The 22,303-nt window shown below is 43.2% G+C and overlaps 1 protein-coding gene across 1 annotated transcript in view; it reads left to right on the top strand.

Annotated features, from left to right (window-relative positions):
• The window catches only part of LOC129864179 (periostin-like), a gene marked incomplete in the record, with an annotated part of 49,983 nt that extends 34,987 nt beyond the window's left edge, over window positions 1-14,996 (top strand). The window contains 7 exon segments of the mRNA XM_055936862.1: window positions 2,277-2,540; window positions 3,196-3,261; window positions 4,524-4,604; window positions 9,010-9,063; window positions 10,180-10,266; window positions 11,781-11,819; window positions 13,585-14,996. Of these exon segments, the coding sequence (XP_055792837.1) occupies window positions 2,277-2,540; window positions 3,196-3,261; window positions 4,524-4,604; window positions 9,010-9,063; window positions 10,180-10,266; window positions 11,781-11,819; window positions 13,585-13,700 (707 nt within the window).
• Window positions 14,997-22,303: the final 7,307 nt, after the last annotated feature.

Below are 22,303 nucleotides of genomic sequence, written 5' to 3'. Positions count from 1 at the left end.
GGGTGAGTGTGTTGGAGGTACCTGTACCAGACAGGGGGAGACAGGCCAGGGCAGACGGTGAACAGATCACCAGGTCGAATCCAAGCAGCAGTGCAGCAGGCAACGGGAGGAGGTGTCACACCCACTTGGGAGAAGCTTTTATTTCTGGAGGCAGATTTCTTGTAGAAAATGCCAGTGGATGGTCTTTGAACAGAAGACTCCTGCCACTTGTTGGGCCCAAAAGCCTCGACACCTTTTACTTCACACCTCAGTACTAATTGAAGTTGTATCTGGTCTGTCCTTGCAAGCCTGGCAGCCTTAACTCAGCATTTATTCCCCATAAAGTAAAATATATAATTGTAATGTCCTTAATTTGACATTTTTTACATTTTTCTTTTTCTTCTTGACTTTCAAAATAGCATCAGACCAAACAGTACTCACTCAGTTCCAGGTTGGATGGTGTCCTCAGGTCTCTGCTGTTTGTTTGCTAGAGCACCCTCTATATAGCATGGAAAAAGGAAACCTTGGTAGCAGTAATCTCTCCGGTTAATTTTGGTCAAAATTAGGTTGTAGGTTTGGCGTTTTGATCCGGAGCGAAGGCCATGCTGTAGAGGGTAGCATCCTGCATATGTCCCTGCCGAAAAATTCAAGTTTATCCAACTCCAAATCTATCCTTTAGTAAAAGAAAACATGTTGAAAAATGTGAGAGCTCGCATGTAGCTGTGACTCTCTCTCTGAGGGGGGTGGGTCACTGCTGAAATACCTCATATATTGGTGTAACACGTCACTAATCATACTTTAAAACCGCTAATCATAGATTTACTGATCTAGGATCTAAATGAAGTGGTGCAACACATCTCTGATGAATTATAAACCTACATGTATAAAACCTAGATTAGCTCTAATCCTAGATTAATTTAAACCATGTTGGTGCAACCCAACCACAATGACATAGATCTGCCCCTACACCCTAACCAACTGATGTTTCTATTCAACGTCCCCTCTCTAGAATCGAACTTACACATTTGGAGAATGATTTTCATCGTTAGAAATCAGATCACCCTACCAAACGTCGCTGCTAAAACAAACTGTAGCCTGCCTGCTGCCTTTTCATTGTCACAGCCTCAATGCCAATCACCAAACGAGGGGACTAAGTGTGGGTTAATGCGATCAAAAGTCTGCATTCTGCAATATGGAATGGAGTAGCAGCAACCTCATGTTGTTGACAACATTGTACATAAAAACAGCACTAACATGCTGGTCTTTTTACAGTTTTACAAACTCAGTGTAGAACTTTCTTTCTCCATTTAGCTTCACTCTAATCTTGAGGTGCATTTCTTTAAAACATGCACCAATCCCCTTGATCCCTTAATAAAGATCCGCCCCCTTGTTTTGCCTAAAAATGACATACCCAAATCTAACTGCCTGTAGCTCAGGCCCTGAAGCAAGGATATGCATATCCTTGGTACCATTTGAAAGGAAACACTTTGAAGTTTGTGGGAATGTGAATGGAATGTAGGAGAATATAACACATTCGATCTGGTAAAAGATAATACAAAGAAAAAATGAACCGTTTTTTGTACCATCATCTTTGAAATGCAAGAGAAAGGCCATAATGTATTATTCTAGCCCAGGTGCAATGTAGATTTTTGCCACTAGATGGGAGCAGTGTATACGCAAAGTTTTAGACTGATCCAATGAACCATTGCATTTCTGTTTAGTGTTAGGATAAGAGTTAGGGTTAGGATAAGAGTTAAGGTTAGGACTAGGGTTAGGGTTAGGATAAGAGTTAAGGTTAGGACTAGGGTTAGGGTTGGGGTTAGTAGATCGTTATTTCAAAATAAAGTGTTACCCAGCACTGTATATCCACACAGGGATGAAACATGCTGTAGTGCTGTTTCACTGCATAAATATGGTAGCCCACAGCTGATGGTAGTCTAGTATCAGTAACAACAAGAGGTTTGAGGGGTTCGAGGTGTTTGAGGGGTTGGAGGTGTTTGAGGGGTTCGAGGTGTTTGGGGGGTTTGAGGTGGTTCGAGGGGTTTTGGAATTGAGGAGATTGAAGGGGTCTAATGCGTTGCCATGGGTACTAGTAGGGTCTCACTCAGGCAGATGCTGCTTTATCAACCTTTTGTATTTATAAATGGTTATTTTTTTAATCAATATATTTTTCACATTTCCAATACATCAAAACTTAGCGGAAAAAACATACTCACCGTCGTTTCTGGGGTGATATGCCCACAGACACAGAGGTTTATAAAACAATAAATAATAATATTCACTTTCTTTCTCTCCAGTGCCTGAAATCACAAAAGTGACCAGAGTGATTAAAGGAGAGCCAACTGTCACCAAGGTTACCAGGGTCATCGAGGGCGAACCCATTATCACCAAGGTTACTCGAGTCGTTGAGGGCGAGCCAACCTTCACCAAGGTAACAAGGGTCATCGAAACAGAACCCAAAATAACCAAGGTGGTCGTCGAGGGTGAGCCCACATTCACTACAGTGACCAGGGTGATCGAGGGAGAACCAAGCATCACAAAGGTCACCAGAGTTATTGAGAGTAAGTTCCATTATTAAACATTGGTGGATCGTGAGCTACTGGTGAGTTACAGCTTGCATTGGGTCTTGGCTTGGAGCTACTGGTGAGTCACAGCTTGCATTGGGTCTTGGCTTGGAGCTACTGGAGAGTCACAGCTTGCCTTGAGTCTTGGCTTGGAGCTACTGGTGAGTCACAGCTTGCATTGAGTCTTGGGTTGGAGCTACTGGTGAGTCACAGCTTGCCTTGAATCTTGGCTTGGAGCTACTGGTGAGTCTCAGCTTGCCTTGGTTCTTGGTCTGGTGTACAGTATTAGGTGGGTCAGAGTAACATTTGGAAATATACTTCACATTGCAGACAATTGGATGGTAACAGATTTAGTTTCCCTGTATTGTTAACATTGCTGTAAAAAAGAGTTCACCTTTCTCTCTTCATCTGTCTCTCTCTCACGCTCTCTCTAAATTCAATTTCAATTCAATTAAAGGCCTTTATGGCATGGGAAACATATCTTTACATTTCCAAAGCAAATGGAATAGACAGTAAACAAAAGGGAAATAAACAAGGGAAACATTAGTAAACATCTCTCTCTCTCTCTCTCTCTCTCTCTCTCTCTCTCTCTCTCTCTCTCTCTCTCTCTCTCTCTCTCTCTCTCTCTCTCTCTCTCTCTCACACCTCTTAGCTCACAGTGGTTCCTCAGATGGAGGGCTGGAGACTGACGGAGAAATGAAGAGGATTCTGGAAGAAGGTCAGTAAAGATACCTTATAGAAATTAATATATCTTAACATTATTATTGACGTAAATGTATGAGAACATTATTTTGATACTAATGTATGATAATAATATATTGAATTTAATATATGATAATAATATATTTATACGAATGTATGATAGTAATATACGGATTTTAATGTATGATAATAATATATTTATACAAATGTATGTTAATCATATATTGATTTTAATGTATGATAATAATATACTGATTTTAATGTATGATAATAATATACTTATACTAATGTATATTAATCATATATTGATTTTAATGTATGATAATAATATACTGATTTTAATGTATGATAATAATATACTGATTTTAATGTATGATAATAATATATTGATTTTAATGTATGATAAATATATATTGATATTAATGTATGATAATAATATACTGATTTTAGTGTATGATAAATATATCTTGATTTTAATGTATGATAATAATATATTGATTTTAATGTATGATAAATATATGTTGATATTAATGTATGATAATAATATACTGATTTTAGTGTATGATAAATATATCTTGATTTTAATGTATGATAATAATATATTGATTTTAATGTATGATAAATATATCTTGATTTTAATGTATGATAATAATATATTTATTTTAATGTATGATAAATATATATTGATATTAATATATGTATTTTAACAAATGCAAAAACGTTGTTCGGATGAAAACACATCGCCGCCTATTATTACCCGTATAGTTATCGAACACGTTAATCTCAGCTGCTGATGCATCTTACATACATGCACATAGCCTAGGCATGTTGTATGTGGCGTGTTCCTGTAATCCATCACACTGAGTAGATACTACATTGGTACGTTTTCAAAAGCTCTTGGACACTGTTGGTGAAGATGCTTCTGTTGCCGAAGACTAATGATTGGCTTGATGTTCCATCATCAAACGATGTTTTCTTGTTACTACAAGGAAGGTATTTGTTGAGGAATCTGACACGCAGTTCACAATCTAACCATTCCTTCCTGCTTAGCACTTGATGTTAAGAGATGACGTGTGGCATTCGACAACCAACATCCCAATAGAAGTCACAGTGTTACAGTACTACGTCTGCGTGCCCAGGTTCATGTGACAAACTATCTCTAGCAGACGACAGAGCTCTGTGTTCTGGCCAATGTTGTGGCGCCACGTAATTATCTAACCAGCACCCACAACTGCAAGATGTATGATGACTTTGCCATGTTTGGGTCCCATTAATTAGAGGTGTCTAAGGTAAAGAAGTTTCTGGAGAGTGAGGTTCATATTCTCCAGGAAGAAGAGATCAAGAAACTCATAGAGGGAGGTTAGTCTGTCGGAGAAGTAAACAAACAAACAAATGACTGATGGGTGGCATGACAACCGCATGTATACGTCACCCGTTTCCCCGGGCAACCGAAAGGGCTACCTCTCTTTGTAACAAGCATCCCATAGTATGAAAACTGATAGAGGTCCCGTCTGACAACTTTTCTTTTTGAGGATTGTGAATATTAAGCCTGGACAATTTTTTTTTTTAGGGACAAATAGTTTTATGAAGATTAAAGTTTCGGGGAAGAAAAGGCTGTTATTCTTGAACTCAAAATGTTCCAAAGTGCAGCTAATAACATTCATATACCTATAATATAATTTTATAGTATGATATATACAACAAAAGTTTAACTAATCGGATCCTAAACCCTGAAAACAAAGCAGCAAACCCAATCCGAAGACAAAAGATGAATGGTATTATCTGCTGTGAAGGGACCTCCTGCATGTGTCAGTCATCTAGATGATTTCTTGGCTAATTGCACTGTATTACGGCAGATTCACCCCTGCTCTTGGTAGCTAAGAGCAGAAGTGTCAATTAAAACCCTGTTATTGTGAAATAGTAACAGGTAGAGATATATCTTTCAGAGCATTATTTTACTTCTGAAGCAACATGGACCTAAAATTGTAATCAATAAAATTGTATGCTAGGGTGTATCTGCCCAAAAACATTTTGCAAGTCTCAGTAAGGGAATTGTTTGCCAGTTCTACCCTGTTGTTTTTGTAATGTAACGTTGTATTTTTGTCTGCAATATTCTCTGACTGAAATTGTCATCTATACATATTGATGCCTAATTATTCACGAGCCCATTTCTAATTGGTAAAACAACCATTCTAGAGGAGACATTTTTATGGCGTTAGTAATTTTACCATTATGACACATTTATAACATAATTTAGCATGTGTTCCAAATGGCAGCAGATTCCCTATAAAGTGGACTATTTTGGAACAGAGCTATGGGCCCTGGACAAAAGTAGGTTAAAATAATAAAAAATAAATTCAACTTTTATATAGTGAATAGGGTGCCATTTGAGACGCCGTGTTAGTAACGGTACACAGACGTCCCTCAAACAAAGCTCTATGTATTCATATTAGATCATGTATTGGATAACCTCTATACACTACTCCAACCTCTATACACTACTCCAACCTCCATACACTACTCAATACACTACTCCAACGACCATACTCTACTCCAACCACCATACACTACTCCAACCTCCATACACTACTCCATTCACTACTCCAACCACCATACACTACTCCAACCTCCATACACTACTCCAACCTCCATACACTACTCCAACATCCATACACTACTCCAACCTCCATACACTACTCCAACCTCCATTCACTACTCCAACCATCATACACTACTCCAACCTCCATACAATACTCCAACCACCAACCTCCAAACACTACTCCAACGACCATACACTACTCCAACCTCCAACCTCCAAACACTACTCCAACCTCCATACACTACTCCAACCTCCATTCACTACTCCATACACTACTCCAACCACCATACACTACTCCAACGACCATACACTACTCCAACCTCCATACACTACTCCAACCTCCATACACTACTCCAACCTCCATACACTACTCCAACCACCATACACTACTCCAACCTCCAACCTCCAAACACTACTCCAACGACCATACACTACTCCAACCTCCATACACTACTCCAACCTCCATACACTACTCCAACCTCCATACACTACTCCAACCACCATACACTACTCCAACCTCCAACCTCCAAACACTACTCCAACGACCATACACTACTCCGACCTCCATACACTACTCCAAGCACCACACACTACTCCAACCACCATACACTACTCCAACCTCCATACACTACTCCAACCACCACACACTACTCCAACCTCCATACACTACTCCAACCACCATACACTACTCCAACCTCCATTCACTACTCCAACCACCATACACTACTCCATACACTACTCCAACCTCCATACACTACTCCAAGCACCACACACTACTCCAACCACCATACACTACTCCAACCTCCAAACACTACTCCAACGACCATACACTACTCCAACCTCCATACACTACTCCAAGCACCACACACTACTCCAACCTCCAAACACTACTCCAACGACCATACACTACTCCAACCTCCATACACTACTCCAACCTCCATACACTACTCCAACCACCACACACTACTCCAACCACCATACACTACTCCAACCACCATACACTACTCCAACCACCATACACTACTCCAACCACCATACACTACTCCAACCTCCATACACTACTCCATTCACTACTCCAACCACCATACACTACTCCAACCTCCATACACTACTCCAACCTCCATACACTACTCCAACATCCATACACTACTCCAACCTCCATACACTACTCCAACCTCCATTCACTACTCCAACCATCATACACTACTCCAACCTCCATACAATACTCCAACCACCAACCTCCAAACACTACTCCAACGACCATACACTACTCCAACCTCCAACCTCCAAACACTACTCCAACCTCCATACACTACTCCAACCTCCATTCACTACTCCATACACTACTCCAACCACCATACACTACTCCAACGACCATACACTACTCCAACCTCCATACACTACTCCAACCTCCATACACTACTCCAACCTCCATACACTACTCCAACCACCATACACTACTCCAACCTCCAACCTCCAAACACTACTCCAACGACCATACACTACTCCAACCTCCATACACTACTCCAACCTCCATACACTACTCCAACCTCCATACACTACTCCAACCACCATACACTACTCCAACCTCCAACCTCCAAACACTACTCCAACGACCATACACTACTCCGACCTCCATACACTACTCCAAGCACCACACACTACTCCAACCACCATACACTACTCCAACCTCCATACACTACTCCAACCACCACACACTACTCCAACCTCCATACACTACTCCAACCACCATACACTACTCCAACCTCCATTCACTACTCCAACCACCATACACTACTCCATACAGTACTCCAACCTCCATACACTACTCCAAGCACCACACACTACTCCAACCACCATACACTACTCCAACCTCCAAACACTACTCCAACGACCATACACTACTCCAACCTCCATACACTACTCCAAGCACCACACACTACTCCAACCTCCAAACACTACTCCAACGACCATACACTACTCCAACCTCCATACACTACTCCAACCTCCATACACTACTCCAACCACCACACACTACTCCAACCACCATACACTACTCCAACCACCATACACTACTCCAACCACCATACACTACTCCAACCTCCATACACTACTCCAACCACCATACACTACTCCAACCACCATATACTACTCCAACCTCCATAACCTACTCCAACCTCCATACACTACTCCAACCTCCATACACTACTCCAACCTCCATACACTACTCCAACCTCCATACACTACTCCAACCTCCATACACTACTCCAACCACCATATACTACTCCAACCTCCATACACTACTCCAACCTCCATACACTACTCCAACCTCCATACACTACTCCAACCTCCATACACTACTCCAACCTCCATACACTACTCCAACCTCCATACACTACTCCAACCACCATACACTACTCCAACCTCCATACACTACTCTCTATGTGTTTTTCTGTGTGTTTTTCTGTCTGTCTGTCTGTCTGTGGACTGGTAGGCATAGCCAGGTGTGTGTGTTAGCGGTGGTGGACTGGGAGGCATAGCCAGGTGTGTGTGTTAGCGGTGGTGGACTGGGAGGCATAGCCAGGTGTGTGTGTTAGCGGTGGTGGACTGGGAGGCATAGCCAGGTGTGTGTGTTAGCGGTGGTGGACTGGGAGGCATAGCCAGGTGTGTGTGTTAGCGGTGGTGGACTGGGAGGCATAGCCAGGTGTGTGTGTTAGCGGTGGTGGAATGGGAGGCATAGCCAGGTGTGTGTGTTAGCGGTGGTGGACTGGGAGGCATAGCCAGGTGTGTGTGTTAGCGGTGGTGGACTGGGAGGCATAGCCAGGTGTGTGTGTTAGCGGTGGTGGACTGGGAGGCATAGCCAGGTGTGTGTGTTAGCGGTGGTGGACTGGGAGGCATAGCCAGGTGTGTGTGTTAGATGTGGTGATCTGGGAGGCATAGCCAGGTGTGTGTGTTAGCGGTGGTGGACTGGGAGGCATAGCCAGGTGTGTGTGTTAGCGGTGGTGGACTGGGAGGCATAGCCAGGTGTGTGTGTTAGCGGTGGTGGACTGGGAGGGATAGCCAGGTGTGTGTGTACTGTATCTGTCTGTCTGTCTGTCAGTACATGTTGTTCAGTCATTACATGACTTCATCACCCCTCCACCCCTCTCCACTGTTGCTCTTAAGGTGCAACCGGATACACAACGGTCACCAAGTTCATCGAGCCTCAGATCATTAAGGGTAGGGCCACCTTAAATATCTCATCTCTATCTCATCTCTATCCTCTCCTCTTATTAAAGCGTAGTAGTTCCTTGCTCGGTCAGGAGTCAACAACAATGCAGCTAACCCTTCAGTGTTTGCAGATATGAAGAAAGTCAGATACAGGTGTAACCAAAATGGCGGAAGGTTCCATGTTGGATTGTGAAGTGGAGTCATCACCATTTTGCTAACAAACCTGACTTCTTCAGATGTGCAAAGACTAAAGGCACAGTAGGGTATAAGACCAGGACTAGGGGTCTGTATTCTACAGTAGGGTATAAGACCAGGACTAGGGGTCTGTATTCTACAGTAGGGTATAAGACCAGGACTAGGGGTCTGTATTCTACAGTAGGGTATAAGACCAGGACTAGGGGTCTGTATTCTACAGTAGGGTATAAGACCAGGACTAGGGGTCTGTATTCTACAGTAGGGTATAAGACCAGGACTAGGGGTCTGTATTCTACAGTAGGGTATAAGACCAGGACTAGGGGTCTGTATTCTACAGTAGGGTATAAGACCAGGACTAGGGGTCTGTATTCTACAGTAGGGTATAAGACCAAGACTAGGGGTCTGTATTCTACAGTAGGGTATAAGACCAGGACTAGGGGTCTGTATTCTACAGTAGGGTATAAGACCAGGACTAGGGGTCTGTATTCTATAGTAGGGTATAAGACCAGGACTAGGGGTCTGTATTCTACAGTAGGGTATAAGACCAGGACTAGGGGTCTGTATTCTACAGTAGGGTATAAGACCAGGACTAGGGGTCTGTATTCTACAGTAGGGTATAAGACCAGGACTAGGGGTCTGTATTCTACAGTAGGGTATAAGACCAGGACTAGGGGTCTGTATTCTACAGTAGGGTATAAGACCAGGACTAGGGGTCTGTATTCTACAGTAGGGTATAAGACCAGGACTAGGGGTTTGTATTCTACAGTAGGGTATAAGACCAGGACTAGGGGTCTGTATTCTACAGTAGGGTATAAGACCAGGACTAGGGTCTGTTTCTGTAGTGGAACCTTTATCTTACAATATGAAACTGTATCTGTGGATCCAAGAATCATCCATTTTGAGTCTAACAGCTCCAGTTTCCTTCCGCAGGCCCAGATTTCGCTAAGATCACCACCATCCACGGCAACGCGGGAATGATTGACCAAGAGTCAGAGAGGATCACCAAACTAATCCAAGGTCAGAACCTAACTTGAGAAAAAAAAAACGTTTTCTGGCCTTAATAAGGCAAATTCTAATCAATCACCAGAGCATTGTTTAATTTCTGTTTACCATCTCTGTTAATCATCTCTGTTTACCATCTCTGTTTACCATCTCTGTTAAGCCTAAACACACAACGCAATAACACAATTAGCTATGCAAGATGTCTTCCCTGCAAAGCATTGCACATGTTAGGCATGACACTTATGGGTGTTCTGCAGCGTAAATGCACAGGACATTTTACATTGCTATTGGAGGTCTTGCATTGTGTGCTTGCATAAGATATAGATTAGGATTTAAGCGACATGATTTCAGTTTGAGAAATGGAATGTTATCTCTCTCTCTCTCTACAGATGGAGGCAGTAGGGGACAGTTTGAGAAATGGAATGTTATCTCTCTCTCTCTCTCTACAGATGGAGGCAGTAGGGGACAGTTTGAGAAATGGAATGTTATCTCTCTCTCTCTCTCTACAGATGGAGGCAGTAGGGGACAGTTTGAGTAATGGAAAGTTAGGAAGTTAGGAAGTGCAGCTCAATTTCCACCTCATTTTGTGGGCAGTGTGCACAGAGCCTGTCTTCTCTTGAGAACCAGGTCTGCCTACAGCAGCCTTTCTCAATAGCAAGGCAATACTCACTGAGTCTGTACATAGTCAAAGCTTTCCTGGTCAGGTATTCTGCCACTGTGTACTCTTTGTTTAGGGCCAAAAATAATTCTAGTTTGCTCTGTTTTTTTGTTAGTTCTTTCCAATGTGTCAAGTGATTATCTTTTTGTTTTCTCATGATTAGATTGCCACTGTGTACTCTGTCTGTCTGTCTGTCTGTCTGTCTGTCTGTCTGTCTGTCTGTCTGTCTGTCTGTCTGTCTGTCTGTCTGTCTGTCTGTCTGTCTGTCTGTCTGTCTGTCTGTCTGTCTGTCTGTCTGTCTGTCTGTCTCTCTCTCTCTCTCTCTCTCTCTCTCTCTCTCTCTCTCTCTCTCTCTCTCTCTCTCTCTCTCTCTCTCTCTCTCTACAGATGGAGGGAGTAGGGGACAGTTTGTGTAATGGAATGTTATCTCTCTCTCTCTCTCTCTCTACAGATGGAGGGAGTAGGGGACAGTTTGTGTAATGGAATGTTATCTCTCTCTCTCTCTCTCTCTCTCTCTCTCTCTCTCTCTCTCTCTCTCTCTCTCTACAGATGGAGGGAGTAGGGGACAGTTTGTGTAATGGAATGTTATCTCTCTCTCTCTCTCTCTCTCTCTCTCTCTACAGATGGAGGCAGTAAGGGACAGTTTGGGTAATGGAATGTTATCTCTCTCTCTATCTCTCTACAGATGGAGGCAGTAAGGGACAGTTTGGGTAATGGAATGTTATCTCTCTCTCTATCTCTCTACAGATGGAGGCAGTAAGGGACAGTTTGGGTAATGGAATGTTATCTCTCTCTCTATCTCTCTACAGATGGAGGCAGTAAGGGACAGTTTGGGTAATGGAATGTTATCTCTCTCTCTATCTCTCTACAGATGGAGGCAGTAAGGGTGCCCCAGCCAAAAGATCTCCAGGTAAATAAATAGATGACAACACACTCTCTCACACAACACACACAGAGGTAGAAAAAGTACTCAATTGTCTTACTTGAGTAAAAGTAAAGATACCTTCATATAAAATGACTATAGTAAAAGTGAAAGTAAACCAGTAAAATACTACTTGAGTAAAAGTAAATGCTACACATCAACTTCCTGATATTTAGCAAACCAGAAAGCACTATTTCCTTTTTTATAACTTTTGTTTGACAGCCAGGGGAACACTCCAACACTCAGACATCATTTACAGACAGCCAGGGGAACACTCCAAACCTCAGACATCATTTACAGACAGCCAGGGGAACACTCCAACACTCAGACATCAGTTACAGATAGCCAGGGGAACACTCCAACCCCTCAGACATCATTTACAGATAGCCAGGGGAACACTCCAACACTCAGACATCAGTTACAGATAGCCAGGGGCACACTCCAACACTCAGACATCATTTACAGACAGCCAGGGGAACACTCCAACACTCAGACATCATTTACAGACAGCCAGGGGAACACTCCAAACCTCAGACATCATTTACATATATAATACCTTTTTCCTCAACTGCTGAGCATTCACATTGTAACTAGTACTTTGGGGTGTCAGGGAAAATGTATGTAGTAAAAAGTACAGAAATTTCTTTAGGAATGTAGTGAAGTAAAAGTAAAAGTAGTCAAAAATATAAATAGTAAATTAAAGTACAGATACCCTAAAAAATGAATTAAGTAGTTCTTTAAAGTATTTTTACTTAGTACTTTACACCACTGCACACACACACACACACTAATCAACACATCAGTGAAATGAATGTACATTACTCAACACGTTCATCAATGACTGAACACTGTTAACCACCTCTGTTATACTCACTTAATGTATATACCTCTGTTAACCATCTCTGTTAACCATCTCTGTTAACCATCTCTGTTAACCACCACTGTTATACTCACTTAATGTATATACCTCTGTTAAACATCTCTGTTAACCACCTCTGTTAATCATCTCTGTTATACTCACGTAATGTATATACCTCTGTTAAACATCTCTGTTAATCATCTCTGTTAATCATCTCTGTTAATCATCTCTGTTAACCATCTCTGTTAACCATCTCTGTTAACCATCTCTGTTAACCATCTCTGTTAATCATCTCTGTTAATCATCTCTGTTATGCTCACATAATGTATATACCTCTGTTAATCATCTCTGTTAATCATCTCTGTTAACCATCTCTGTTAATCATCTCTGTTAACCATCTCTGTTAACCACCTCTGTTAACCACCTCTGTTAACCACCTCTGTTAAACATCTCTGTTAACCACCAATGTTAAACATCTCTGTTAACCACCAATGTTAACCACCTCTGTTAACCATCTCTGTTAACCATCTCTGTTAATCATCTCTGTGAATCATCTCTGTTATACTCACATAATGTATATACCTCTGTTAACCACCTCTGTTAACCACCCCTGTTTACCATCTCTGTTAACCACCTCTGTTAACCACCCCTGTTAAACATCCCTGTTATACTCACGTAATGTATATACCTTGATCATCTTGGTGCTCTACCTCTCTGTCTCTTCATTCTCTTCTTTCTGTTACTGTTTCTCTTTTCACCACGTTTTGTTTTTCTGTCACAACATTATCCTTTCTTTCGCTCTCTTCTTCCTGTTTCTATCATTTTCTTCTTCACTCCTTTCTACTCTCGTTCTCCTCATTGTTCCCTATGTCTCTCCCATCTCCTTTTCTAAAGCTGGTGTTCGGAGGAGGAAGACAAGGCTGGTGAGACGCCACAACAACCAAAACTCACGTCCGGCCCTGACCCGTCCAAACCAGCTAAGACCAGTCCAGACCAGTTCAAGCCAGTAAAGACCAGTCCAGACCAGTCCAAACCAGCTAAGACCAGTCCAGACCAGTCCATGCAAGTAAAGACCAGTCCAGACCAGTCCATGCCACACCAGCCCTGCAGGAATCCCCTTCCAAATCATTATAGAGGCACAGCAAGGAACACATCAAAATACACAACAACACTTTCTATATTCCCTTGATGGGAAAAGAGAAAGTTTGAAAATATGTATATAATTTGTATTTTCAACCAATTTTGTTCACTGGGCAGAGGTGAATAATGAACCCAACCTACAGTAGAGTGAAACAACTGGAGCAATGGTGTCGGACATGATGTGTTTTAACAATGCTAAGATAATCAGTTTTCCTACATGATATGTTTTAACAATGCTAAGATAATCAGTTTTCCTACATGATGTGTTTTAACAATGCTAAGATAATCAGTTTTCCTACATGATGTGTTTTAACAATGCTAAGATAATCAGTTTTCCTACATGATATGTTTTAACAATGCTAAGATAATCAGTTTTCCTACATGATATGTTTTAACAATGCTAAGATAATCAGTTTTCCTACATGATGTGTTTTAACAATGCTAAGATAATCAGTTTTCCTACATGATATGTTTTAACAATGCTAAGATAATCAGTTTTCCTACATGATATGTTTTAACAATGCTAAGATAATCGGTTTTCCTACATGATATGTTTTAACAATGCTAAGATAATCGGTTTTCCTACATGTAAGTAATATCTGTATGCAAGGAAATTAACTTTTAAGAACTAGAAGGTTTGAAATAATCTTTCCACCACGGAAAGATGATGATATTTGTTTTGTTTGTTTTTTGTTCCGTTTAGTTTAAATGATGGCCTGATCTGGAAGACATTTTGTATGTTTTATAACGGTGCTGGCATTCTGTATTACGAATTCATCTTGACCAATAGGAACGAAGCATTATGTATTATGGATGCATCTCAACCAATAGGAACTGAGCATACTATTACAAATGCATCTCGACCAATAGGAACTAAGCAATACTAATGCTGTACATTATCTAAACTTAACAACCAACCAAATGTTATTGTATTTTTTTTTACTTCTTAAAAAATAATCCGGTTTCGATAGTTTAATTCCGTATCTGAATGGACTATTTTCTGATTTCCAGTTTTTCTTGGTTTGTGTTGATCTTTTAACAAGGCTTTCTGCTGTTAGAACTGTTGATGTTCAGTTGTACCATTATGCCAATGCAATCTATGCACCTTTTTACCTCTGTGTTGTTTTGAAAATAAATGTTCAATAAAAGTTACAGTTCAAAGTGAAGATCTTCGTGGTTTTTTATCATACCGGTACGTTTGGTCATATCAGATCATTTCTGGAAATCCTGGTTGGAAGAATTCGGATTCCTTGCCTATTTCCTCATGATTCAAGAAATCTTCCAACTTGGATTTCTGGAACAACTGGGAATTCTGGGAAAACCTAAAGGCAAGGCTCTAATGTCAGCTGTGTGACTCCACTTGAATCATCTGACGAAGGGACAAGAGAGAACAGAGGCTAGTCCCAGTGTTTACCATGAGTGTTATCTTAGTGAACGTCAGGGGAATCGCCTTTAAAAAGGCACGTTGTCGACAGTGTGGTGCGCTTGTTGACATCGTGCAATTGATTGAATCCTGGCTTTAGATCTCTTTTCCCCACAACGGATAGGCTTCACATGCTCTTGGAACCCTGTGACATCACTCTGCTCGGGACCTTGTGACATCAGGCTCCTCGGAATCAAAACTTCAGACTCCGACGACATGACGTGAGAAATAGCAGCAGATCATCAAAGCGTTATGAAAACCACTGGCAAATGCTTTGTGTCTGTGTCATCACTGGCAGAGGCTTTGTGTCTGTGTCATCACTGGCAGAGGCTTTGTGTCTGTGTCATCACTGGCAGAGGCTTTGTGTCTGTGTTATCACTGGCAGAGGCTTTATGTCTGTGTCATCACTGGCAGAGGCTTTGTGTCTGTTTTATCACTGGCAGAGGCTTTGTGTCTGTGTTATCACTGGCAGAGGCTTTGTGTCTGTGTCATCACTGGCAGAGGCTTTGTGTCTGTGTTATCACTGGCAGAGGCTTTGTGTCTGTGTCATCACTGGCAGAGGCTTTGTGTCTGTGTCATCACTGGCAGAGGCTTTGTGTCTGTGTTATCACTGGCAGAGGCTTTGTGTCTGTGTCATCACTGGCAGAGGCTTTGTGTCTGTGTTATCACTGGCAGAGGCTTTGTGTCTGTGTTATCACTGGCAGAGGCTTTGTGTCTGTGTCATCACTGGCAGAGGCTTTGTGTCTGTGTTATCACGGGCAGAGGCTTTGTGTCTGTGTCATCACTGGCAGAGGCTTTGTGTCTGTGTTATCACGGGCAGAAGCTTTGTGTCTGTGTCATCACTGGCAGAGGCTTTGTGTCTGTGTCATCACTGGCAGAGGCTTTGTGTCTGTGTTATCACTGGCAAATGCTTTGTGTCTGTGTTATCACTGGCGGAGGCTTTGTGTCTGTATCATCACTGGCAAATGCTTTGTGTCTGTGTTATCACTGGCAGAGGCTTTGTGTCTGTATCATCACTGGCAGAGGCTTTGTGTCTGTGTCATCACGGGCAAATGCTTTGTGTCTGTGTTATCACTGGCAGAGGCTTTGTGTCTGTATCATCACTGGCAAATGCTTTGTGTCTGTGTTATCACTGGCAGAGGCTTTGTGTCTGTATCATCACTGGCAGAGGCTTTGTGTCTGTATCATCACTGGCAGAGGCTTTGTGTCTGTGTTATCACTGGCAAATCCTTTGTGTCTGTGTCATCACTGGCAGAGGCTTTGTGTCTGTGTTATCACTGGCAGAGGCTTTGTGTCTGTGTTATCACTGGCAGAGGCTTTGTGTCTGTGTTATCACTGGCAGAGGCTTTGTGTCTGTGTTATCACAGGCAGAGGCTTTGTGTCTGTGTCATCACTGGCAAATGCTTTGTGTCTGTATCATCACTGGCAGAGGCTTTGTGTCTGTATCATCACTGGCAAATGCTTTGTGTCTGTGTCATCACTGGCAAATGCTTTGTGTCTGTGTTATCACTGGCAGAGGCTTTGTGTCTGTGTTATCACTGGCAAGGGCTTTGTGTCTGTGTTATCACTGGCAAATGCTTTGTGTCTGTGTCATCACTGGCAAATGCTTTGTGTCTGTGTTATCACTGGCAAATGCTTTGTGTCTGTGTTATCACTGGCAAATGCTTTGTGTCTGTGTTATCACTGGCAAATGCTTTGTGTCTGTGTTATCACTGGCAAATGCTTTGTGTCTGTGTTATCACTGGCAAATGCTTTGTGTCTGTGTCATCACTGGCAAATGCTTTGTGTCTGTGTTATCACTGGCAGAGGCTTTGTGTCTGTGTCGTCACTGGCAAATGCTTTGTGTCTGTGTTATCACTGGCAGAGGCTTTGTGTCTGTGTTATCACTGGCAGAGGCTTTGTGTCTGTGTTATCACTGGCAGAGGCTTTGTGTCTGTGTCATCACTGGCAAATGCTTTGTGTCTGTGTTATCACTGGCAAATGCTTTGTGTCTGTGTTATCACTGGCAGAGGCTTTGTGTCTGTGTTATCACTGGCAGAGGCTTTGTGTCTGTGTCATCACTGGCAAATGCTTTGTGTCTGTGTTATCACTGGCAGAGGCTTTGTGTCTGTGTCATCACTGGCAGAGGCTTTGTGTCTGTGTTATCACTGGCAGAGGCTTTGTGTCTGTGTTATCACTGGCAGAGGCTTTGTGTCTGTATCATCACTGGCAGAGGCTTTGTGTCTGTGTTATCACTGGCAGAGGCTTTGTGTCTGTGTTATCACTGGCAGAGGCTTTGTGTCTGTGTCATCACTGGCAAATGCTTTGTGTCTGTGTTATCACTGGCAGAGGCTTTGTGTCTGTGTTATCACTGGCAGAGGCTTTGTGTCTGTGTTATCACTGGCAGAGGCTTTGTGTCTGTATCATCACTGGCAAATGCTTTGTGTCTGTATCATCACTGGCAGAGGCTTTGTGTCTGTGTTATCACTGGCAGAGGCTTTGTGTCTGTGTTATCACTGGCAGAGGCTTTGTGTCTGTGTTATCACTGGCAGAGGCTTTGTGTCTGTGTTATCACAGGCAGAGGCTTTGTGTCTGTGTCATCACTGGCAAATGCTTTGTGTCTGTATCATCACTGGCAGAGGCTTTGTGTCTGTATCATCACTGGCAAATGCTTTGTGTCTGTGTCATCACTGGCAAATGCTTTGTGTCTGTGTTATCACTGGCAGAGGCTTTGTGTCTGTGTTATCACTGGCAAGGGCTTTGTGTCTGTGTTATCACTGGCAAATGCTTTGTGTCTGTGTCATCACTGGCAAATGCTTTGTGTCTGTGTTATCACTGGCAAATGCTTTGTGTCTGTGTTATCACTGGCAAATGCTTTGTGTCTGTGTTATCACTGGCAAATGCTTTGTGTCTGTGTTATCACTGGCAAATGCTTTGTGTCTGTGTTATCACTGGCAAATGCTTTGTGTCTGTGTCATCACTGGCAAATGCTTTGTGTCTGTGTTATCACTGGCAAATGCTTTGTGTCTGTGTCATCACTGGCAAATGCTTTGTGTCTGTATCATCACTGGCAGAGGCTTTGTGTCTGTATCATCACTGGCAAATGCTTTGTGTCTGTGTCATCACTGGCAAATGCTTTGTGTCTGTGTTATCACTGGCAGAGGCTTTGTGTCTGTGTTATCACTGGCAAGGGCTTTGTGTCTGTGTTATCACTGGCAAATGCTTTGTGTCTGTGTCATCACTGGCAAATGCTTTGTGTCTGTGTTATCACTGGCAAATGCTTTGTGTCTGTGTTATCACTGGCAAATGCTTTGTGTCTGTGTTATCACTGGCAAATGCTTTGTGTCTGTGTTATCACTGGCAAATGCTTTGTGTCTGTGTTATCACTGGCAAATGCTTTGTGTCTGTGTCATCACTGGCAAATGCTTTGTGTCTGTGTTATCACTGGCAGAGGCTTTGTGTCTGTGTCGTCACTGGCAAATGCTTTGTGTCTGTGTTATCACTGGCAGAGGCTTTGTGTCTGTGTTATCACTGGCAGAGGCTTTGTGTCTGTGTTATCACTGGCAGAGGCTTTGTGTCTGTGTCATCACTGGCAAATGCTTTGTGTCTGTGTTATCACTGGCAAATGCTTTGTGTCTGTGTTATCACTGGCAGAGGCTTTGTGTCTGTGTTATCACTGGCAGAGGCTTTGTGTCTGTGTCATCACTGGCAAATGCTTTGTGTCTGTGTTATCACTGGCAGAGGCTTTGTGTCTGTGTCATCACTGGCAGAGGCTTTGTGTCTGTGTTATCACTGGCAGAGGCTTTGTGTCTGTGTTATCACTGGCAGAGGCTTTGTGTCTGTATCATCACTGGCAGAGGCTTTGTGTCTGTGTTATCACTGGCAGAGGCTTTGTGTCTGTGTTATCACTGGCAGAGGCTTTGTGTCTGTGTCATCACTGGCAAATGCTTTGTGTCTGTGTTATCACTGGCAGAGGCTTTGTGTCTGTGTTATCACTGGCAGAGGCTTTGTGTCTGTGTTATCACTGGCAGAGGCTTTGTGTCTGTATCATCACTGGCAAATGCTTTGTGTCTGTATCATCACTGGCAGAGGCTTTGTGTCTGTGTTATCACTGGCAGAGGCTTTGTGTCTGTGTTATCACTGGCAGAGGCTTTGTGTCTGTGTTATCACTGGCAGAGGCTTTGTGTCTGTGTTATCACAGGCAGAGGCTTTGTGTCTGTGTCATCACTGGCAAATGCTTTGTGTCTGTATCATCACTGGCAGAGGCTTTGTGTCTGTATCATCACTGGCAAATGCTTTGTGTCTGTGTCATCACTGGCAAATGCTTTGTGTCTGTGTTATCACTGGCAGAGGCTTTGTGTCTGTGTTATCACTGGCAAGGGCTTTGTGTCTGTGTTATCACTGGCAAATGCTTTGTGTCTGTGTCATCACTGGCAAATGCTTTGTGTCTGTGTTATCACTGGCAAATGCTTTGTGTCTGTGTTATCACTGGCAAATGCTTTGTGTCTGTGTTATCACTGGCAAATGCTTTGTGTCTGTGTTATCACTGGCAAATGCTTTGTGTCTGTGTTATCACTGGCAAATGCTTTGTGTCTGTGTCATCACTGGCAAATGCTTTGTGTCTGTGTTATCACTGGCAGAGGCTTTGTGTCTGTGTCGTCACTGGCAAATGCTTTGTGTCTGTGTTATCACTGGCAGAGGCTTTGTGTCTGTGTTATCACTGGCAGAGGCTTTGTGTCTGTGTTATCACTGGCAGAGGCTTTGTGTCTGTGTCATCACTGGCAAATGCTTTGTGTCTGTGTTATCACTGGCAAATGCTTTGTGTCTGTGTTATCACTGGCAGAGGCTTTGTGTCTGTGTTATCACTGGCAGAGGCTTTGTGTCTGTGTCATCACTGGCAAATGCTTTGTGTCTGTGTTATCACTGGCAGAGGCTTTGTGTCTGTGTCATCACTGGCAGAGGCTTTGTGTCTGTGTTATCACTGGCAGAGGCTTTGTGTCTGTGTTATCACTGGCAGAGGCTTTGTGTCTGTATCATCACTGGCAGAGGCTTTGTGTCTGTGTTATCACTGGCAGAGGCTTTGTGTCTGTGTTATCACTGGCAGAGGCTTTGTGTCTGTGTCATCACTGGCAAATGCTTTGTGTCTGTGTTATCACTGGCAGAGGCTTTGTGTCTGTGTTATCACTGGCAGAGGCTTTGTGTCTGTGTTATCACTGGCAGAGGCTTTGTGTCTGTATCATCACTGGCAAATGCTTTGTGTCTGTATCATCACTGGCAGAGGCTTTGTGTCTGTGTTATCACTGGCAGAGGCTTTTTGTCTGTGTTATCACTGGCAGAGGCTTTGTGTCTGTGTTATCACTGGCAGAGGCGTTGTGTCTGTGTAATCACTGGCAGAGGCTTTGTGTCTGTGTTATCACTGGCAGAGGCTTTGTGTCTGTGTTATCACTGGCAGAGGCTTTGTGTCTGTATCATCACTGGCAGAGGCTTTGTGTCTGTATCATCACTGGCAGAGGCTTTGTGTCTGTATCATCACTGGCAGAGGCTTTGTGTCTGTGTTATCACTGGCAGAGGCTTTGTGTCTGTGTTATCACTGGCAGAGGCTTTGTGTCTGTGTTATCACTGGCAGAGGCTTTGTGTCTGTGTTATCACTGGCAGAGGCTTTGTGTCTGTATCATCCCTGGCAGAGGCTTTGTGTCTGTGTTATCACTGGCAGAGGCTTTGTGTCTGTGTTATCACTGGCAGAGGCTTTGTGTCTGTGTCATCACTGGCAGAGGCTTTGTGTCTGTGTCATCACTGGCAGAGGCTTTGTGTCTGTGTTATCACTGGCAGAGGCTTTGTGTCTGTGTTATCACTGGCAGAGGCTTTGTGTCTGTGTCATCACTGGCAGAGGCTTTGTGTCTGTATCATCACTGGCAGAGGCTTTGTGTCTGTATCATCACTGGCAGAGGCTTTGTGTCTGTGTTATCACTGGCAGAGGCTTTGTGTCTGTATCATCACTGGCAGAGGCTTTGTGTCTGTGTTATCACTGGCAGAGGCTTTGTGTCTGTGTCATCACTGGCAGAGGCTTTGTGTCTGTGTCATCACTGGCAGAGGCTTTGTGTCTGTGTTATCACTGGCAGAGGCTTTGTGTCTGTGTCATCACTGGCAGAGGCTTTGTGTCTGTGTTATCACTGGCAGAGGCTTTGTGTCTGTGTTATCACTGGCAGAGGCTTTGTGTCTGTGTCATCACTGGCAGAGGCTTTGTGTCTGTGTTATCACGGGCAGAGGCTTTGTGTCTGTGTCATCACTGGCAGAGGCTTTGTGTCTGTGTTATCACGGGCAGAGGCTTTGTGTCTGTGTCATCACTGGCAGAGGCTTTGTGTCTGTGTCATCACTGGCAGAGGCTTTGTGTCTGTGTTATCACTGGCAAATGCTTTGTGTCTGTGTTATCACTGGCAGAGGCTTTGTGTCTGTATCATCACTGGCAAATGCTTTGTGTCTGTGTTATCACTGGCAGAGGCTTTGTGTCTGTATCATCACTGGCAGAGGCTTTGTGTCTGTGTCATCACTGGCAGAGGCTTTGTGTCTGTGTTATCACTGGCAGAGGCGTTGTGTCTGTGTAATCACTGGCAGAGGCTTTGTGTCTGTGTTATCACTGGCAGAGGCTTTGTGTCTGTGTTATCACTGGCAGAGGCTTTGTGTCTGTGTTATCACTGGCAGAGGCTTTGTGTCTGTGTTATCACTGGCAGAGGCTTTGTGTCTGTATCATCACTGGCAGAGGCTTTGTGTCTGTGTTATCACTGGCAGAGGCTTTGTGTCTGTGTCATCACTGGCAGAGGCTTTGTGTCTGTATCATCACTGGCAGAGGCTTTGTGTCTGTATCATCACTGGCAGAGGCTTTGTGTCTGTGTTATCACTGGCAGAGGCTTTGTGTCTGTATCATCACTGGCAGAGGCTTTGTGTCTGTGTTATCACTGGCAGAGGCTTTGTGTCTGTGTCATCACTGGCAGAGGCTTTGTGTCTGTGTCATCACTGGCAGAGGCTTTGTGTCTGTGTTATCACTGGCAGAGGCTTTGTGTCTGTGTCATCACT

This window comes from Salvelinus fontinalis, chromosome 10, assembly GCF_029448725.1.
Source record: "Salvelinus fontinalis isolate EN_2023a chromosome 10, ASM2944872v1, whole genome shotgun sequence".
NCBI classification, from domain to species: Eukaryota; Metazoa; Chordata; class Actinopteri; order Salmoniformes; family Salmonidae; genus Salvelinus; species Salvelinus fontinalis.
This window is presented reverse-complemented; position numbering and strand designations above follow the sequence as displayed.